The following is a 23208-nucleotide window of genomic DNA, read 5'->3' as shown; positions in this document are numbered from 1 at the left end:
CCCAGTTTCTATTTTTGGATGTCTAGCTCATGACTGATATGTGGGTGTTCTGGTCATGAAATCAAGTTATGCATCGCCAAAACTGTTTGCGGCAAGCAGCACACTGAGCAAACACATGCAACCCCCCCTCCAAAAAAAACAACAACAAAGTTACCTGACACACCTCCTGATGTCATCAACATCCATGGGAAAGGAAACATAAACAGCGTGTAGGAGCTTACACAAAATGAACATCCTTTCAGAGTTCCTGCTTTTTGTGATTCAACAAATCCACTGATTTTTGTACTCACATGCATAATAACTGTGCTGACAGCCTGAAATCTACATGGTTAGTAGCTGTGTAAGCTGGGCAACAGCACAGGAGCATGAATTTAAAGACACAAGGCAGGTTATTACTCTACCTATTGTGACACTACATTATACTCCTCTTATCAATGATGTTTCTGTTATTCATACTCAAAACCTTTTGCAGCAAGCAGCACACTGCGCAAACATGTGGTAAAAAGATATTTTAAATGTATACTAATCTGACACCCCCTGATGCTTTTGGACATCCGCAGTGTATACATTGCCCATTATATGTGTGTTACCTTTTCGTGGGCATTCTGTCCATATTTCTGTACTTTTACATACCCTTGTTTCCATGTAGACTCCTGTACATGGAAAATTTCTGTGTACATTACCAACATGAACGTGGAGTCTACACTGTGGTGTTTAAGGTTGTTGGATTTCACAGCCATGTTGTTTCCCTTCATTAGCATACATTCCAGCTGCTTATGCTGAAATTTGCATTCCATGAAAGTTACCATTATGGAGGCTCTGCTAAATGAAGTTTTCTGAATCTAAAACTTGCTGTGCCCATGTTCACATCATGCTGCGATGTGTACATGGAAAAAAATTACAGTGTAAGCTTTATTGAATTTGCACCTTGATCTTGTTTGGGAAATTCCTTGGACTCTGGCTCTAGAGTTATTTTATTTGAAGGTCTGATTGTTACTGTAATGCTACATTTGTGTTTTTATTCCTAAATATACAAATCTACCAGATTATTTGCGTATATAGACAAGCACAATTTTCCTTGAAATATTACAGTGTTTACCTATAATACACAAATAATACTGAAAAAATTGCTATAGCAAGATAACAAAGGAACCATTTTTGTTAAGCAGTAAAAGAAAGTAAAATGCTCTACTACTGTTTGAACATTTAAAGAAATACACATAAGACATTACCAGTTTATTTTTCTAGATTGGGTTGATTAAATGGAAATTAAAAGAAAGAAAAACTTTAAGTAACGAAAAATATTTTGCAACTGGCTTTCAACATTTTAATGTTTACCAAATAATTCTGTATGTAACAATTCCTCAGTAGAAACTGAACATCACCATATTTAGCTCTACAAACAGATCAGATAATGTTTTCCTCATTTTAAAACAACATCAATGTTATTTTTTTTTAATAAAAGCTTTTTCTGGGATACATTCTGGTGGTTTACCCTTTAGTGTCTTTTTAAGCAAACACTTTTCAAAATAGCTCTTTTAAAACTGCTGTGACAGAATGGATAGAGCACAGGGTTAAGGCAAGAATTAAACCACAGCAGCCAGTTGGCAATTTCATAGAAGACAGGACTGATTACTTGTGCTGTATCAAATGTATGGCAACTCATTAATATTCTGTATGGTGCCCAACACATCCCATAAGCAGACACAATAATGGCAAGTGATTTTGCAATTTTTTTATCCTTTGACAGTTTGAAAGAGTTTGCAGTACTATGACTACTTGTTCTGCTGTGCTTTCCACATGAGGGAACATGAATTTTAGTGTTATTAAATAGTCTGTGGATTAAATGACCTTTGTTGTATAAAGGATTCTGACTTTGGTTTTCACTTCTCCTTGAGTTGTTCATTGTTACCGTAAGCTGTGGTGGTAGTGTTGATGATGAGGATGATGGTGGTGGTGATGCTGATGTTCCTTTGGCAGGTAAGGCGTGTGCAACATTTGATTCACAAGAGACATCACCTGAGAATGCTTTTTCTTTCTTGCGCTCTAAGTCACAGGGCCTTTTTGTGTTCACATGCTTTTGTTTACTACGCCTTCTTAGGTTCCAGTAGATTTTAAAGCTGAAATAAGTGGTGCAAGTAAATGGCAAAATAAATGTACAAACCTGTGTTGCAATATCTAAGCTCCATATGACTGCAGACATATAGCATTGCTCCTGTGGGGGATGAACAGCACCAACTAGGTAGTCCCCAACCATCGTGACTAGGATGCTCATGAAGAATGATATTGCCCACACAGCTGCCATCTTAATAAACACATGTCTGGTTCCTCTTTGCAGCTGGTATTTAACCTAAACATGAAATGTAAAAAAACATTGGCCGAGGACTCTTTACAATATCTGCTAGTTCAGAAAGTATTATGGGATGCCACTAAATTCATTCACTAGAACCACTGATGCAACACACATTTTGCCTCAGAAAGTATTATGGGATGCCACTAAATTCATTCACTAGAACCACTGATGCAACACACATTTTGCCTCAGCTCTTGAAGCCATATATGCTATTTAATTTCATCTTCCTGACAAATTATCATTTAAGCTGTACATGTGTAATATGCTAGAGATACACACTCAATACTTTTAATATAGCAATAACCCACGCCTGGGTGTGAGTAATGCTGGATTTACCCACGGTTGGTGTGGTTCGCCCTCGGGACCAAACAAAGACAACCGTGGGTAAATCCAGCATTACCCACACCCAGAAGTGGTTATTGTTATATTAATGACATTATTTAAGAAAAGAAATAATTACTTTTCTTAAATAATGGCATTGTATAATGCCTCTTTGCTGCCCTTCCGCAGCTGTCTGGTGTTCCGCGGCAGTTCTGATGTACTGCGCATGCCTACGCAGTACATCAGAGCTGTGGGCAAAAGCAACGGAGAACGCAAGATCTCCGTTGCTTTTATCTCGCTATGTTAAATGGGTTTAACATGGCGAGACAGCTTTAAAATAAGCAACGGAGATCTCCGTTGCTTATTTTAAAGCTGTCTCACTATGTTAAACTCATTTAACATAGCGAGACAGGTTTAAAAAAAAGCAACGGAGATCTCAAGATCTCCGTTGCTTTTTACACACTGTACCGCTATGTTAAAGGAGTTTAACATAGCGAGACAGCTTTAAAAAAAGCAACGGAGATCTGTGTTGCTTTTTTTAAACCTGTGTCGCTATGTTAAACTCTTTTAACATAGCGAGACAGTGTTTTATACTAACGGAAAAAGTCCGGGCGACCGGACCTTTTTCCATTAGTATATCGAGGGATTTACAACGGGCACACTGGTTGGGCTGGCCAATCAGCGTGCACGTTTTAGAGGAGGAATTGTATAATATCTTTTTTTCTACTCTGACTTTCTGTGTTCTTGAAATGCATGCATTAAAAAAAGTAAAAAATGTTATTCAGTGTCTGATGAAATATGGTTCAGCAACAATTGTGCCACTCAGATTTTTCTTGTTTAGTATGCTGGAAGTTGTTAAGTACTTTACAAGTTGTTCAGTGGAAATGAAACCATTTAAGCATGCTGCAATGGAATGTTATTCAGCACAGCTCTGATATATCAAACAAAAAAAAATACTGGTGGCAGTCTTTGACACTTTGAATGTGTTTGGTAAAATTTATATTTTATTTCTCCACTACACATTATAAAGTATGGTGGTCAGAAATGACGAGACAAAGGAAATTTCTGATTAAGAAGCATTTGGATCTTCATGTTCAAGGCCCAAATGAATAACAGACATTCTGCAGGATAAAAGTATTTTTGCTACAGACTCCACACCCTATTATTGTTTTTTTTTTCTCTGGAGTGTCACAAATGCAAACACATTGCCAGTTGAATTATGCAGACAAAAAGGACCTGCAGCAAGGTTTATCTACTCTTCTCCATCAGAAATGCAGAGTTTCCTGATATCTAGGGTATTTCATGTCTAGTAATGATTAACTGAGGGTTTACTCATGCTTAATGTGTATCATGTCTGGCTATGGATAATAAAGGTTTACCCTTGGCTGATGTGCGTCTGGTTATGAGTAACAGAGGTTTTATCCATCATCAATATGTATCAGATCTGGATATGAGTAATGCAGGTTTTACCCATGGCTGATGTAGATCATGTAGTTATATTGACACTGCAGTGCAGCAAAATGAGAGTGCCACACTCAATCTGATGAAGTGTTAAACTAATGCCAAATCTGCCTGAGCTTGTGGGTAGCTCAAGTGTCTGTAAAAGATCCCATGACACTAATCAAAAAAGCAGTGGTTGCTTTATTTACTCTCTAAAGTTTTCACTAAGAATTGTCACTGCGCAATATCCTGTGGACATCGCACCAGTCCCCTGTCCTTTAAATAGAAAGAGCTCTGCCACAAGGCAGTAGTCTGAGAAGGCTTTCACTGATAATATTTTCACTGTGGAATAGCCTGTGGTTATTGCATCAGTCCCTTACACAGCAGGAGCTCTGCCACAAGGCATGCCTCTGCCAAAGTTTTCACTGGAAATATTGTCTCTGCCAAAAGCTTTTATTTATTTTATTGACATTTGTTTACCGGGAAAGTCCACTGGGCCACAGTGAGCCCATTTTCAGTGGAGGCCCAGGGAGAAAAGCTCCAAGACAAGTAACAAAATACAGTACTGGTATATAATAGTTGCAATGAAGCAATACAAAATATATATATATATATATATATATATATATATATATATATATATATATATTAAAATACAGTAGTTGCAATCAAGCACAACATAAAAAGCAAAAATTTAAAATTATAATACGGACAGTTTGTAATGAGCAGGTTCCACCATACATAATGGAGTCAGTACAGGTTCTAAGACACAAGCAATTGAAAAGAGAATATAATACAAATAATTATTGTAGAATTACACAGTTCCAGTGGACATTTGGGCATGAAGTAGTTAAAAAGGAAAGACAGTTAGTAGCAAGAGGGATCAGTGTAGACATTTCATGTCAGCAGAAGTGTGGGAAAATTAATTTATGCAAATTCAAGTGAAGGTATTGAATGAGAGATAAAATGGTTCAACAAGGTGCAGCAACAATGCAAGGTAGTTAGAGAGGCTAGCATTGTATTGGAGGCCAGCTGAGACTGAAGGGGAGAAAAGGTCAAGTAATGGCTTCATGGGTGGTAGGATGTGCCTTTGTGCAGTTACATATCTAATTGGGGAGGAGATGATTGTGTAGTGAGGTTCTAAAGTTAGGGGGATGATGTTCACTGTATATAGAGGAAAAGAGGTTATTCCAAAATCTGGCCATAGTCCAAGAGTATAGTAATTTACCTGCAGGTAGGCTTGGTTTATGTATATGGAGAAAGTGTTGGTGTTCTGAATGCAGTGGCCTGAGAGGGGAGTAAGGGGCAAGTAAGGAGCTAAGGGCAGGGCAGTCTTGTGGTTTATAGATAAGTTTGTGTGATGTGGTTAGCTGCTAGAGTAATAGGCAATGGTGGAATTCTAGCCATTGTAGTTTTCTTAAAAAGCTACAGTGATGGCAGGAGTGACAGCTGCCTGTGGCAAATATGGCAGTCTTATTGTAGCAGGTTTCTAGTTTGAGTTTCAGGGAAGACTATAAATTCATTAACAAGGGTGCAACATAGGTTAATGACGACAGGAGATAGTAGAGGGCTAAAGCTTGTCTGGTTGGTAAGGAGAGGAACCTATTATGCCTGTACAGAAGCCCTAGTTTTTTATGGGTTTTATTAATATTAGATTGGATGTGCAGGTCAAACTTGAGGTTTTTGTCTATTATGACTACTAATGATTTGGTACTAGTTACTAGTTCAATTTTAATGGAATTTAGTGAGAGTATATTGAAATTTTCTTTGTTAAATACTGTATTTCTTTTGGGGGTAAACAGCATAAGTTTAATTGTTTTAGCATTTAGAGAGAGATGTTTTTGTGGAGCCATGATTCTACTATACAAAAGGCTTTTTGCATCATTTGTTGTAGAGATGCAGGGTTAGGTGTAGAGCAAATGATGGTCAAATCATCTGCATACTCCACTAGGGAGGCATTCAGAATAGATTGGTGAAGATTATTTATAAATATATTACGTAGGAGAGGTCCTAAAACTGAGCATTGTGGAACAACTGTAGGGTTATGTAGGTAGGGAGAGAGAGAATTTTTCCATTTGACAGCATGCTGCCTATATGAGACATAGCTTTTAAACCAGTTAAAAGACTGAGGAGATAACCCTATAGAAGTGAGTTGAGGCAGGAGAATGGCATGAGATATAGTATTGAAAGCTTCTGACAGATCCAGAAAGAGGGCTGACACTGTATGGCCTAGGTCACAGGCTTTGTTGATGATATCCAAGAAGGAAATCAGGGCAGTTGATGTATTGTGCCCTGAATGGAATCCATCCTGGGTTGGAGAGAAGATGTTGTGTTTCAGAAGGTGATGGATGAGTTGTTTTTGGACACATTTTAGCTTATGGCTGTTACATCAGTCCCTGTCCCTTACATACCAGGAGCTTTGCCACAAGGAACATAGGCTCATAGCTGTTTATTAATCTAATGAGCACAAGGGCCTTTTTAAGTCTAGCCACGTATTGCTAATATCTGACAAGTTCTGATATGCTTGATAAATGCAAGGATGGGCCTTGGAGATGAACCGTTTACAGGTTACATGTGTCAATTACAGACATAGGTGCCAAACCAGGGCTGAATTTCTGGTTTCCTATCCAATTGTTCAAGCTGAACTGGAGTTGGGTTAGGGAGGAACTGTGGTTCACATGGATGGGGACCCTGTTCCATAGCCAGGGTAGTCTCTAAGATACATACCTACCTTGCCAGCAGGTCCTATTTATATCACAGGCAAGGTTTAAGTCTTTAGAACACGTAATTCTGGTGCTGTTTGTTTTGTAAATATGCAGAAGGTCCATCAGAGTTGGGTCTGACAATGTTCTGTATGCCACGCAAAGAACTCTGCTCAAAAGCATGTAGGAGACAGAATACAGGGATAGGGCTTTGAGATGGTCTGCATAGGAGATATTACTTACGCCCTGTATTCTTTTAGTGAGGAACCTCTGTGGATGTTCCAATTGTTGGATATGCCTGGTTAAATACATACCTTGGTTAGATACATACCAAAAGGGACATTGTATTCAATGATAGATCTGATGATTGCTGAATACAGTGGAACAATGACTTCCTAGGACTTAGATGCCATACCTTTGTTTATAAGAAAAAGTTTAAACTGAGAAAATTGTCATTTTGTAAAAGCTTTTGGCTGTTACATTAGTTTCTGTCCCTTATATAGCCTTTAGTTCTGCCACAGGGCACACCTCTGCCAAAATTTTCACTGAGAATATTGTCACTGTGCAATAAAAAGCAGGTATATATATAAGAGCAGGTAGTAAATTAACTCTCTAAGGCCAAAAACACAGCATCTATGGGACCTGATAACATCCCAGGCTGTGTCCTACATGGGCTCCAAAGTGAATTAGCAACACTATTGGGTACTCTTTTCAATCATAGTCTAAGCACCTGCTTTGCATCAGCTAAATGGAAAACAACTACAGTTATTCCCTTGCACAAAAGTTGTGCTTCTACTGATCCTGGGAACTATAGACCTATTAGCCTGATTAGCCTTATCTGCAAGGCCAGGGAGTGAATCATCATGGACCTTATCAACAAAAATATAGGTAATCTCCAAACACTTGACCCTACTCAGTTTGGATTTGTCAAAGGGAGAATGCGCCTGTTAAACCTGGTAGACTTCTTCGAGACAGTCGCTAAGGCCCTGGATGAGGGGAAATCTGTGTATACAGCCTGCCTGGACTTAGCCAAGGTGTTTGGGACTATCCCCAACTTAGGCATCATTGACAAACTCACCCAATTAGGCATCAACCCTTATATTATTAGATGGGTCACTAACTGGCTCACTGATAGAACTCATATAGCTAAAATAGGGGAATCCAACTCATCTACAACAGCAGACCTGTAACCAGGGGTCTATATCACATAGTCGAAGTGTCAAAACTTTGACTATGTAAATATCGAACCCAAAAGTTGAAAATCTTAAAACTCCAAACAATCAGAACAGAGATTTTTTTCCCAGGGAAACACACAAACACTACATACTGTTTCTAATGTGGGGGGGCTTCACCCCCCACTCCCCCCAATGTGGGGGGCTGTGCCCCCCACCCCCTACTTAAATATACCATCTCCGAGATTGCACCACAGTGGAGGAAATGGCAAAGCCACGGAAATGGCTCACCAAATTCTTTCCCTGGGAAAGAATTTGATGTTCTGCGGCTTCGTTATTTTTAGACTTTGAACTTTCCAGTTCAAAGTTTCGGCGTTCGGACATTTGAGCATTCAGATATATGATATAGACCCGTAACCAGTGGTGTTCCACAGGTATCAGTCCTGAGACTTCTACTGTTTGGAATCTATTTCTCTGAAGTGCAAGCGAAAACTAAAGGTCTGTGGCTGACAACATTTGCTGATGATTGCAAATTGGGAGAGGTTGTAAACTCTCCAAATGATGTCAACATCCTACAAGATGGTCTTACACAAACAAATGATTGGTGCCAAAGTTATGGCCTTAAACTCATTGCAAAAAAAAAAGTATTATCATTCCTTTCTGTAAAATCGATGTTCCTGCTAACTACCATGTCAATAGCAACACCTTAAGTACACACTCAGTGGTGAGGCACTAGGGCACAGAGGTTGACAGCAACCGTACCTTTGACCACCATGTCTCCACAGTGGTAAGAATGCATTCTATATTGTTCATCTCATAAGTAAAGGTATTGCCTCCAGAAAAAAGAAGTTCTAACCTCCCTGTACTTTTCCCTCATCAGGCCAATAACTGAGTACAATTTCCCTTTTGGTATGTACCTTTCTAAGCACTTGCAGCAATTGGAGAAACCACAAAATTTTCTCACAAGGAAAATTCAACGTCTTCAGCATCTGTCCTTTGGGGATTGTCTGAAATCATTGTCACTTTATTCTGTTTCATACAGACTATTCAGAGGTGATCTCTGCCTTGTATACAAGGCAATCTTTGACCCTGCGCTATTGGAAATGCTGCATATCTGTAAGTCAAATGGTACATGGGTTACTCCCTCTAAAGACCTTAACCTGTTATGTGACATTAATAAAACCTACTGGAGGAAAAGATTTGTCTCCCATAGGTTATCACATCTTTGGAACAGACTCCCAGTTCATGTCAAACAAAGCACCTCATTGGCCCTCTTCAAACGCAATCTGGGCGATTGGATGGGTGACCATAAATTCACCCCGGGGGTTCCACCTGTGTCCCTCTTGGACAGGGGCAATAGGTGCTGATCATGGAAATAAGGGTAAGAACTTGGCTAGGCTTGTAAGGCCTCTAGGGCCATTAGCCTAGTAACTTCTTATGATCCTATGATCCAACGATATAAGCAAGTTTAACATGAAAAGCCTTGCTGTATATTGACATTAACTAGTCAAATATGTGCCTGCCATCTGCTGGAAAGTGCCTGTAAACAATCCCCCTTTGCACTCTAAGGACTACTTACCAAACTGGACACTGCCATGTAACTTGATCATTAGATTACACAGTGTAAGCCAGTTACTTTGTATCCATATTTTTTTGTAGTTTGCATTCAACAAATGTAAGAAAACCTGTTCTACTTTGTGGCTTTTTGTTAATTGCTGAGCACCAGCCATAAACTGACTTTTCTCTAAAATAAATAGTATAAGGGTAGGTTAAAAAACAACCTAGGGTTGATGACCAAGCTGAATAGTGGGCTATTTCACATATCCCTCCCACACTCACCCCTTTAAGTCTAAGTCACTGTGGACAAATATACTCTTAAATCTGTGGTCTATATTATAAGACCGAAAGTGCATATGTGTGACTACATAAAAGTTGATACATAATGCACGAAACCTGAAAATAGCGAACGTCCATGTAATCAAATGTTTCCCTAGGGAAAAAACTTATGTGGCCATTTGCTAAAAAAAAATAATTTAACACCATAAACAGGTGGGGGGCTTCACCCCCCACACCCCCCAACATGGGGGGCTCTGCCCCCCACATCCCCTAACTAAATATACCAACTCCGAGATTGCACTATAAGGAAGGAAAGGGCAACTCCATAAATTTGGCCAACTATCTCCTTGCCCTATGACATATTCATCAAATTGCTTAAATGCGATTCGATGAATATGTGTCGCTGTTTCCGTATTCACACAGAAGCATTTTCGTGCTTCTAATATAGACCCTTAAATCTCACTTCACTTAGGTCTCCACATCCACTCAGTCACCATCTTCTTTCACATGGCTTTTTATGTCATGTATTAATAAATTTCTATTTGCTCTAAGACTGTGTGGAATGATGCAAACAATGGGACTGCTTTTCATTTGTACTGATTTTATTCTAGTTGGTAAAGATTCATGGATGTTGAGCCTGTGCTCTTTAACCAGTAGGAGATTCACATACATAATTTCAGTTGCTAATGCTTTTGTATATAGAACATTCTTATGAAGTCCTAATTAATCCAATGAATACTTACTAAGTGGTGGTTTTATAATGTGCTTAGTAGTGTACTGCTATGTTCTGTTATTTGCTCTATACAGCTCTGTACAGTATACTACCACAGTTTTCTACCCGTATTCCTCCTGCTAAATCTATATTGACCTTACATTCATAAACTTTGTTACCTTCTGTCTTCTCCTAAATTAGCCTATCTTCTCATGCTTTGACTCGCTGTGTCCCTTCCACTATCTTTAGCTATAAGCTAAATACATACATATTAACTTTACTGCCACCATATAATATTTCACTTTAGTTCAGTTTTTCTCTTTTTGTTTCCTTTCAGAGCCTGTGGATATTACATTAGTCCCTGTCCCTTACATAACAGGAGCTCTGCCACAAGGCACACCTCTGCAAAAGTTTTCACTGAGAATGCTGTCACTGTACAAAGTAAGCAACTTCAATATGAAGAGCCTGGCTGTGTATTAATTTTAATTAATCAAAGTGTGCCTCATCTGTGCAGGAAAGAGGCTGTGACATTCCACCCAAAGCAGTAGTCCTTACACTCTAAGGATCACATACCGAATTGGACACTGTTCTGTGACTTGACCATGTGTAAGCCAATGGCTTTGTATTCCTAGCTTCTTGCAGTTTGCATTCAGTAAACGTAAGAAAACCTGTTCTACTTTGTGCCTCTTTGCTAACTGTTAAGCACCAGCCATAAACTGATTATTCTTTGTAATAAATAGCCTAAGGGTAGGAAGCCCATTACCCTTTTCCCAATGCCCAACTGCCCCACCATACTCTGTCATTATACTTCCCACATACACGTATCACTCGTGACACCTACTCCCTATACCTTCCTAAACAACTTTACCACTGTTAAAGAAACATTCCTGATTCTATTCTCCTCTACCCTACTTCCAACTAACACTTAGAATAATTTCCAGTTGCCATTCTCCCCTCCATACAGCTTTGTATTATATCCTCTCAGATCCCTTCTCAAATGTAACTCTAGGTCATTACTGAGCAGTGCTCCCTCTTTCTTTCAGCTCTGCAATTTTCTGTCATATGATGCAATCAAATTAATATTTATCTCTAATCTCTTCCTCTCTAATATCTATCAGCTTTCCCTTTACCTCTCTTTACTGCATATGACCCTCTATCCTCAATTTCTCTATGTCCATGCACAATTAAATCAGTAATTTGTCCTGCTACCTTTCCTTATCATACCTGTTCTACTCTGTTAATAGACTCCTCGCCATATAACTTCATCCTAAGTAATCAGTATTTATCTGTACCTACCTATTAATCCTTATATCTACCTATCAATCCTACCTATTATTTCCTAAGCCTTCCTATCAGTCCGACCTATTATCATACTCTATTCTGCCCATTGATCTCTGCTTATACCTGTGTTATTCTGCACTCCTCCCACTATACACTATCACATATCCATACATCCTTCTAGATCTCAAATATGTCAATACTTCATCTTCTGCCACTAGTAATTCTCACAATAGTAACACTCTCAACCAGCTAAGCCAGCTATCACAAATCTCTTTCCCAATGTTACTTACCTACATCTGAAATGCAATGCTTAAACCAAAATACCACACAATATTTCACTAATATCTCCTCCAGCCTACCTGACATTAGTCTGAAACACAAAAAAGCAGTACATTCTCCACCATTATCCAAAATTCTCTATAAACTCCAGCCCATATATAAGTGGTGGCTGTTTAATACCCACATTGCTAAGTGGTCAGTAACACTGGAAAGGGTTATACATTCCAATACTGGACCCACTCATCTAACCCCAGACCCCAATAAACCAGTCCACACACATCCTAAATCAGCAATGGGGTAACACCCCATCCACGTAAGGCTTAAAATACTACACAGTAACCTAAGAAGGCTCTTTAACAAAATCACACGTTCATGCCTGCAAACCCAGCTAATACCCTGATCTCTTCATAGACACAGAAACCTGGTTAAAGCCAATTACCAAAGATACAGAAATACTCCTACTAGGTTATAATATACTCCAACTAGATATAACCAACAAAAAGCAGGTGGAGTTATTTTCTACAGAAATATTTTAGATCTATCTACCTATCATGATACTATAACCCACTTGCAACAATGCCGAACTTCTCATCTCACTCCTCAAACTGAATACTCACAAATCTTTAGCCATCATAACTCTGTATAAACCAACTGGTAACAACATTCCACCTGGAAGATATCCTTTCCTGGATCTCAGTCACCATAAGACTGGAAACCATCTTGCTAGGAGATGTTAACATGGATTGGAAAATGATAAATCTAGAAAACTCAGCATGTTTATGCAGTTCAGCTATATGGCTTATCTCAATTGATCAAGACTCTAGCTAGTATTAACAAGGCCACATGTAAAGGACATGTTCTGGACTACATTCTAACATCCACCCCAAACAATGTTGCCACAAGTGGCACCCTACTCAATAGCCTAAGCGACCATCAGCTATGCTAAGAAATCAGGAACCCCAACAGCTTCACAAGGTTCAATATCATCATAACATGATTAGAAACCTCAGCACTTCAGTTAAGAAACCTACTTCCAGTTTGCTCCAGATCAACTGGGCTCCACTTAAAACTCTTCCCCTTGATGGAGCAGTAAACAAATTTATTTCAATATATTTAAATATCCTGGTAGAACAAGCACTATTAAGAACCAAAATAGTTAAGAACAAACCAGAGCATTGATAAACTAAAAACACAAAACAACTCATGCAACTTAGAGATAAAGTGTGGAAGTCAAACTTAGAGATAAAGTATGGAAGTCATGACCAAAAACCAAGTCTCAAACATCCTTGCAATAATACAAGCAGTTAAAAATAATAGCAAACGATGCATAATACATGAAAAAAAAATTATAGCAACACCATAAAATTCAATGGTCAAAAAATGTTGAAAATACATTGCTCTGGCCTGGAAAATCAACCCAAACCAGTCAAACCCATCCCCAAGCAATAACTTCCAAACAATTGATTCCCAGTTTAACTCACATTTTACAAGTACTGTGGCCTCCTTCCAACAAAACTACCACAAATCCAAACATCCAATCACAATCACTGAAGCCATGACAGACCTTCACAGTACACTACAGTGCCAATATCTACAATTAAAAAATAGCAATGCACCCTTAAGACAACAACCACTGCCCTGACCAGTTTAAATCTGGATACTTCAAACTCACTCCAGATAGCCTTGTATATCATGTTTCCATTGCAATAAACTGCTCTATCCAAGAAAAATACATCCCCATCTTATGGGGAAAAATCTATGTAATACCCATCCATACAGGCGTCTCATCCACTGAGCCCGCAAACTATAGAATAGCTGCCATTCTCTCATCCTTATCCTAAATCTTGGACATTTATATTCACTCTGAACTTACTACATATATCACTTTTAATAACATCTGCTCTCCTTCTCAGTATTGCATCAGACCTAATCACAGTACAACTACTGCCCTTCTAAGATTCACAGATATAATAAATCACAAAAGAAATTCAGGTTTTCTAATGTCAGCCCTATTTCTGGATCTATCCAAGGCCTTCTACATAGTCAGTCATTAAATTATCCTAACTAACTCTCTTTCTTAAGGCTATCACTTTCCTTATTTAACAGGTTTCTTTGCTATCAAACAAATAGGTCCCAAAGAGTGAAACAGAACAATGATTCCTCTTCTTTCCTTCCTCTATCTATTGGTGTCCCAAAAGGCTCCATCTTAGGACCATTACTGTTTAACTTATTTATTAATGTCCTAAATACATGATGCAAAGAGGCCACCATAGTAAAATGCACTGATGAGTCCACTCTAATATGTGCAGCTAGGACACTACCCATGCTCCAAACAGTCATCCAGATATCTTCTCCTTCACAGAAGCCTGGCTGCATAACTCACAACTCCTCCTGAATCTAAAAACAAATAAACAAATAAACTACTACTATTACACCCCAACTCTCTCCCTCATCCCAAAAATATCTTTAATATACTGTCATCCAAAAAGGCCAATAAAGAACTGATATCCCACAACAAACTCCTAGATGTGATTCTAGATGACCACCTAAAAATTGATCTCCACCTTCAACAACTCATAAAGAAGACACACCAAAAGCTTGGCTGCCATCTCTCGAATAAAATACTACCTCTCTGATTCTGCTAGACAAAACATAGCCACATCATTTTCACTCTCCACTGTATTATAAACCTCTCCTATCCACTGTATTATAAACCTCTCCTATCCTAACCACTCTCACCTATTTTCTATCAGCCAAACTAGAGAAATGTTATTCATAACCAAACAGCAATATAGGTTATATCTCTGCATCTAAAACAACTAAACTGATTCAAACGAATTGCAAAAAAGAGAAACTGGTGAAAAGACAAACCAAACGGAACTGGAAACAATGAGAATGGACCCAAAATAATATTCACCGTTTATTGTAAGCGCTTTCGGCTTAGTCCTTACTAAGCCTTCTTCAGACAAACAGTGGATACAGCAATATTAGCACCTTATATCCATTCATTAATTAATTGATAGATCCTAATTAAAAGGGAAATGGTCACTAGCTAGAAATTTTCTTTAAAATACAATCAAAATATAACCTTTAAAACAAATCTAGAAACCTCACTACTCTAACAAGATAAAAATACATAAGTTCATATACATTTATGTACTAATTCATAGATTTATATCTTTAATATCATGAGTGCATTAAATTATACATCCTTATAAAGTAAGGACAGCTGTCAATAAAATGCATATATTCCTATGCTATATAAACACTATACTTGATATATTAAAATCAACATATAAATCCATAAATACAACACTAACCAGGCTCAAACATATAAGTTGTTTAGATGTTCATCAGTAGTTGAATATTCATAGCTATTTAGACTATGAACTTTATGATGTATGTATTAATATATAAACATAACTATACAAGACTATATAGATATGCATATATGTTCATATATGTTCCAATATTATTACAAATATATGTAAAAAAGGTTTAAAAACGCTTGTAGGACAAAATTAACTCATCTATCTATTTAATGACAGTAATTTTAACATGCATTTAATTGACAAAGTTTCGTTTAAGCCAGGATATGACTGTGCATTTGTCGAAATTTGCCATTTTAGTTCATCTAATTCTAAATTCAATTGCCAAGGACCCCCTCTAATATTCAAAATTCTTTGTTGAAGAATGATGAATTTAAATGTGTGAGATGGATGCTGGGAAACATGCTTTGCTAGAGCGTTGTTGAGATCACCTTTGTTGATAGCATATATGTGTTCATACACTCTCTGCCTAAATTTTCTCTCTGTTTTTCCTATATAAAATCTATTACATTGTTGACATAAAGCTGCATAAACAACCATCTTGGTGTCACAATTATATTTAGCATTGAGAAAATACTTCTTTTCATTAATAGAACAAGTCTGGCCAGAGTATAAATTTACATTGTTGGCAACTACCGCATTTGAACATTCCTCTTATGTTTGAATGTGAAATACAAATATTATGTTTTTTCTCAAGAATATTTTTCAAATTTGGGCCCCTCTTATATGTAATCTTTGGTTTATGCCCTAAGGCATCCAATAAATGTTCGTTGTTTCTAATAATCAACCAATTCTTATACAATATATCTTTTAGATATTTGTGATCTAATGAATAAGTGAGCAAAAAACTTACATGGTATGATGCGTTTTTAATATTAACGTCATTCACACTATCATTGAACATATTAGTCAGAGATGCTGCAGAATCTAAATGGGGTCCTAGATTTACTTGTAACAATGGTAGAAAATGTCCTAACAATCGTTTCTGTTCGACTTCAGATCTAATAGCTCTAATAAAATATTCAGGATAACCCCTATTGATAAACATACTCTGCAACAAGTCACATTCACATTCAAAATCAAAATTGTCTGAGGTCATGCGAGCTGCCCTAACCATTTGTCCTTTAATGACTGTACGTTTTTGATGAATTGGATGGCAACTAGAAAAATGCAAAAAAAACTGTTCGAATATGTAGGTTTCCTGAAAATTCTACTCTTATAGGAATGTTCTACTTTATCTTTAAACAATGAGACATCCAAGAAGTTGATGGAATCAGATCCTGTCTCATAAGTAAATTCTAAGAAAGAAGTAGAATTTGAAATTGATTCTATAAATCCAAGAATGTCGTTAGGGTCCCCTTTCCATAAACAGAACATATCATCCTGGTACCTAGTGTACCAGGAGACATTGTTCTTGAACAATGGATTTGTGAATAAATGGGTGTGTTCCCAATGGGCCATTACAACATTAGCGAATGCGCCTCCACATGGGGAACCCATGGCGACTCCAGATTTTTGTAAAAAGAATTTATTATTAAATGTCATGAAGTTATTAGTTAATATAAGGTCCAATAAGGACGTTATTAAATATATATCATTGGAGTCGACTTTATTATTTACCAAAAATTCGGAGACCCATTCTATCCCCAAATCATGGGGGATAACTGTGTATAGATCTTTGACATCTATAGTTATGAATGTGCTATTTTCGTGGTATGTAAGTTTATTAATCCCTTCCAAAAATGACCACGAATCTTTACAAATCTGAGGCTGTTTGGATAAAATTGGCTTCAGTAGATTATCTATAAATTTTGCACATCCATAAGTGATTGAACCACGACCATCCACGATTATTCTAAAAGGTGGATCAACCAATGATTTGTGAATTTTTGGGGCTCCAAATATTGCCGGAATAATTGGTGCTCCCATGGATATATATTCATACTGGTGAATATCCACAGAGGATTCAATAAACAAATCATCTATACATTGTTTGATTTTTCTATATGCCCCATTTACTTCATTTCTAGATATTTGACTATAAGATTCCGTATTAAGGTGTTTTTCAATCTTATCATTGTATATTTGTTGGTCCATGAAGACAAGACCACCTCCCTTATCGGGTTTCATTACCCTAATGTCAGTGCTCTTAATTAAAGTGATAAGGTTTAACTCATCTTCAGTGAGATTTCTACTGTGCCTATTCTTGTGTGAACTAGCAATATTTCTTATATCTAATTCACACATTTTATCAAAAATATATAAGTCAGGATGTAGTGGTGGGTTATATTGACTAGAGACCTTTAGAATGTTGGTAATGGAAGAGTTGTTACCCATAAGCATATTTAAATTGAGCTTACGTGTGAACAACTTTAAGTCAATAATAGTTTCTGCCACGTCTATAGTTTTATCTGGCACAAAAGACAAGCCTTTAGATAGAAAGTTTACCATCTGTTCATTAATGGTCAATGTAGAATAATTGAAAACCTTAAAGTCTCCTTCTGATGATACCAAAATTTTTAAGGGAGGTGTATTGTTGATAGCCATAAACTCTATCTCTTGGGTTGCCTCCTGGTATTCCTCGTTAATGAGGAATTGGTGTTCATATTCCTGTTGTTGTTCGAACGTTTTTTGTTCCTGGGGTGAAAACCCTGATTGGATTGGTTATTATTTCCTACAGTGTAGCTATTATTATTATTATTTCTATTATTTTGCTGGTTAATGAGCCTTTCACTCCGTCGGAGCTGTACATTTTGAATTGGCTCATTAGCCGGTATAGACGAGGCATGATTAACATCATCATTCTGCACTAAATGGTCATTAGATTCGACCAAAATGCCCTGGTTGTTTACATTCTCAGCTTTAAGTGGAGGGGGGTCAGGGTACGCTTCATTATTGGCGTACGCAGAAATATCCCTCTGAAGCTTGCGTTTCTTAGTACTCAAGAATTTTTCCATTGCTGTATCAATGCTGGTATAAACTCGACAATACTCAAATTTATATCTTGAGAAATCTATGTGTCCTTTTATAATTTGGTCTAAGGATTCAAGCTCACCCTTAAATCTAATTATCTCCGAATCATAAAAGTTAATAAGTGCTTTTAAAAATTCAACTGCCTGTCTATCAAACAATTCTAACAATTCAGCATGAAATGTCGAACCAGCTACAAGACCTGCTGGGAATCTCCATTGACGGAGTCCCTTGGGTATAACTTTTTTATTTATACATTCGTTAAGATATGAAACTTCCAATTGGAGCTTCCTACATTTGAACATTTTGGTGTCAAATTCATCAATAACATTCATTAAAGTATTATTATTTTGTGAATTAGATATTTGCTGACCTGCATTATTAACATATGAATCTGTAAAAAAGTCACCATTATTTAAAAATGATGCCATGGAAGGAGTGTCCTGTACATTAGAATTACTTTCATCAGTATTATTCCGATTATTCTGTCTATTGTCGGTAACAAAGCCATTGGAATTACCTTGTCCTATGTGATTAAGTTCAGAAATCCCGTTGTTACGGACAAGTCTGTTGGCATAAGTGGAACCCCCATTTGAAAGAGGTAGTCCAATGTTAATTGTTGCAGCACCACTCGTTGAATACGGGCCTGCAGGCTGTCTTTGTCCCGGTTGAATCGGGCTTCCCAAACTGACGGCATGCTGAATTTGCCGAACAGACTGCAAACTGTCTGTTTGTGTTCGCTCCGATTGAGCCAGGACACCAGAAACGCTATCATGTTGAGCGAGAGGTGGAAATGCTTCTTCGCTATCCACCAAACATGCTGGTATGTGCGTATCAACAGTACCTTGTGGGTGAACTTCCGTATTCTCTGACCTGTTACGCTGAACAGCTCGATTTAAATTGTCAACTCTTCCACTTTCTGTGTAAGTGCTTCTACTCTACCAAACCAAAGCAGTGAGGTTCCCAATAGCATCGACTTGCTGGGAACCATTAGTAGGTTCCAAAACAGTGTTCGTAACATCAGTATCATTAAATAGAGGTTGTGAGTCGATTCCGTTCCCAGATTCCATTTCACAAGGACTTAAACGAATTGCAAAAAAAAGAAACTGTTGAAAAGACAAACCAAACGGAACTGGAAACAATGAGAATGGACCAAAAATAATATTCACCGTTTATGCTTAGTCCTTACTAAGCCTTCTTCAGACAAACAGTGGATACAGCAATATTAGCACCTTATATCCATTCATTAATTAATTGATAGATCCTAATTAAAAGGGAAATGGTCACTAGCTAGAAATTTTCTTTAAAATACAATCAAAATATAACCTTTAAAACAAATCTAGAAACCTCACTACTCTAACAAGATATAAATACATAAGTTCATATACATTTATGTACTAATTCATAGATTTATATCTTTAATATCATGAGTGCATTAAATTATACATCCTTATAAAGTAAGGACAGCTGTCAATAAAATGCATATATTCCTATGCTATATAAACACTATACCTGATATATTAAAATCAACATATAAATCCATAAATACAACACTAACCAGGCTCAAACATATAAGTTGTTTAGACAGTCATATCCTGGCTTAAACGAAACTTTGTCAATTAAATGCATGTTAAAATTACTGTCATTAAATAGATAGATGAGTTAATTTTGTCCTACAAGCGTTTTTAAACCTTTTTTACATATATTTGTAATAATATTGGAACATATATGAACATATATGCATATCTATATAGTCTTGTATAGTTATGTTTATATATTAATACATACATCATAAAGTTCATAGTCTAAATAGCTATGAATATTCAACTACTGATGAACATCTAAACAACTTATATGTTTGAGCCTGGTTAGTGTTGTATTTATGGATTTATATGTTGATTTTAATATATCAAGTATAGTGTTTATATAGCATAGGAATATATGCATTTTATTGACAGCTGTCCGTTATAAGGATGTATAATTTAATGCACTCATGATATTAAAGATATAAATCTATGAATTAGTACATAAATGTATATGAACTTATGTATTTATATCTTGTTAGAGTAGTGAGGTTTCTAGATTTGTTTTAAAGGTTATATTTTGATTGTATTTTAAAGAAAATGTCTAGCTAGTGACCATTTAATTAGGATCTATCAATTAATTAATGAATATATATAAGGTGCTAATATTGCTGTATCCACTGTTTGTCTGAAGAAGGCTTAGTAAGGACTACAATAAACGGTGAATATTATTTTGGGTCCATTCTCATTGTTTCCAGTTCTTGGTTTGTCTTTTCACCAGTTTCTTTTGCAATTCGTTTAAGTCCTTGTGAAATGGAATCTGGGAATGGAATCGACTCACAACCTCTATTTAATGATACTGATGTTACGAACACTGTTTTGGAACCTACTAATGGTTCCCAGCAAGTCGATGCTATTGGGAACCTCACTGCTTTGGTAGAGTAGAAGCACTTACACAGAAAGTGGAAGCGCAGAGTTGACAATTTAAATCGAGCTGTTCAGCGTAACGCCAGAGAATACGGAAGTTCGTCAATACCCACAAGGTACTGTTGCATTTCCACCTCCTCAACATGATAGCGTTTCTGGTGTCCTGGCTCAATCGGAACACAAACAGACAGTTTGCAGTCTGTTCGGCAAATTCAGCATGCAGTTTGGGAAGCGACAAAGACAGCCTGCAGGCCATTCAACGAGTGGTGCTGCAACAATTAACATTGTCAAATGGGGGTTCCACTTATGCCAACAGACTTGTCCGTAACAACGGGATTTCTGAACTTAATCACATAGGACAAGGTAATTCCAATGGCTTTGTTACCGACAATAGACAGAATAATCGGAATAATACTGATGAAAGTAATTCTAATGTACAGGACACTCCTTCCATGGCATCATTTTAAATAACGGTGACTTTTTTACAGATTCATATGTTAATAATGCAGGTCAGCAAATATCTAATTCACAAAATAATAATACTTTAATGAATGTTATTGATGAATTTGACACCAAAATGTTCAAATGTAGGAAGCTCCAATTGGAAGTTTCATATCTTAACGAATGTATAAATAAAAAGGGACTCCGTCAATGGAGATTCCCAGCAGGTCTTGTAGCTGGTTCGACATTTCATGCTGAATTGTTAGAATTGTTTGTTAGACAGGCAGTTGAATTTTTAAAAGCACTTATTAACTTTATGATTCGAGATAATTAGATTTAAGGGTGAGCTAGACCAAATTATAAAAGGACACATAGATTTCTCAAGATATAAATTTGAGTATTGTCGAGTTTATACCAGCATTGATACAGCAATGGAAAAATTCTTGAGTACTAAGAATGAAGCTTCAGAGGGATATTTCTGCGTACGCCAATAATGAAGCGTACCCTGACCCCCCTCCACTTAAAGCTGAGAATGTAAACAACCAGGGCATTTTGGTTGAATCTAATGACCATTTAGTGCAGAATGATGATGTTAATCATGCCTCGTCTATACCGGCTAATGAGCCAATTCAAAATGTACAGCTCCGACGGAGTGAAAGGCTCATTAACCAGCAAAATAATAGAAATAATAATAATAATAGCTACACTGTAGGAAATAATAACCAATCCAATCAGGGTTTTCACCCCAGGAACAACAAACGTTCGAACAACAACAGGAATATGAACACCAATTCCTCATTAACGAGGAATACCAGGAGGCAACCCAAGAGATAGAGTTTATGGCTATCAACAATACACCTCCCTTAAAAATTTTGGTATCATCAGAAGGAGACTTTAAGGTTTTCAATTATTCTACATTGACCATTAATGAACAGATGGTAAACTTTCTATCTAAAGGCTTGTCTTTTGTGCCAGATAAAACTATAGACGTGGCAGAAACTATTATTGACTTAAAGTTGTTCACACGTAAGCTCAATTTAAATATGCTTATGGGTAACAACTCTTCCATTACCAACATTCTAAAGGTCTCTAGTCAATATAACCCACCACTACATCCTGACTTATATATTTTTGATAAAATGTGTGAATTAGATATAAGAAATATTGCTAGTTCACACAAGAATTGGCACAGTAGAAATCTCACTGAAGATGAGTTAAACCTTATCACTTTAATTAAGAGCACTGACATTAGGGTAATGAAACCCGATAAGGGAGGTGGTCTTGTCTTCATGGACCAACAAATATACAATGATAAGATTGAAAAACACCTTAATACGGAATCTTATAGTCAAATATCTAGAAATGAAGTAAATGGGGCATATAGAAAAATCAAACAATGTATAGATGATTTGTTTATTGAATCCTCTGTGGATATTCACCAGTATGAATATATATCCATGGGAGCACCAATTATTCCGGCAATATTTGGAGCCCCAAAAATTCACAAATCATTGGTTGATCCACCTTTTAGAATAATCGTGGATGGTCGTGGTTCAATCACTTATGGATGTGCAAAATTTATAGATAATCTACTGAAGCCAATTTTATCCAAACAGCCTCAGATTTGTAAAGATTCGTGGTCATTTTTGGAAGGGATTAATAAACTTACATACCACGAAAATAGCACATTCATAACTATAGATGTCAAAGATCTATACACAGTTATGGGGCATGATTTGGGGATAGAATGGGTCTCAATTTTGGTTAATAATAAAGTCGACTCCAATGATATATATTTAATAACGTCCTTATTGGACCTTATATTAACTAATAATTTCATGACATTTAATAATAAATTCTTTTTACAAAAATCTGGAGTCGCCATGGGTTCCCCATGTGGGCGCGTCGCTAATGTTGTAATG

At 36.9% G+C, this 23208-nt stretch overlaps 1 protein-coding gene across 1 annotated transcript in view; it reads right to left on the bottom strand.

The window, feature by feature from the left end:
• Window positions 1–1221: 1221 nt before the first annotated feature.
• Window positions 1222–23208, bottom strand: part of LOC122797050 (histamine H3 receptor-like) — a 242885-nt gene continuing 220898 nt past the window's right edge. The window contains exon 4 of the mRNA XM_044065826.1: window positions 1222–2350. Coding sequence (XP_043921761.1) covers window positions 1499–2350 — 852 coding nt within the window. The 3' untranslated portion in view covers window positions 1222–1498. The remainder of the gene's footprint in view (window positions 2351–23208) is intronic.

The sequence above is a fragment of the Protopterus annectens genome, chromosome 3.part0 (assembly GCF_019279795.1).
Source record: "Protopterus annectens isolate FY-2018-M chromosome 3.part0, PAN1.0, whole genome shotgun sequence".
Taxonomy (NCBI): Eukaryota; Metazoa; Chordata; order Ceratodontiformes; family Protopteridae; genus Protopterus; species Protopterus annectens.
The sequence above is the reverse complement of the archived record's forward strand: the minus strand, read 5'-3'. Positions and strand labels throughout refer to the sequence as shown.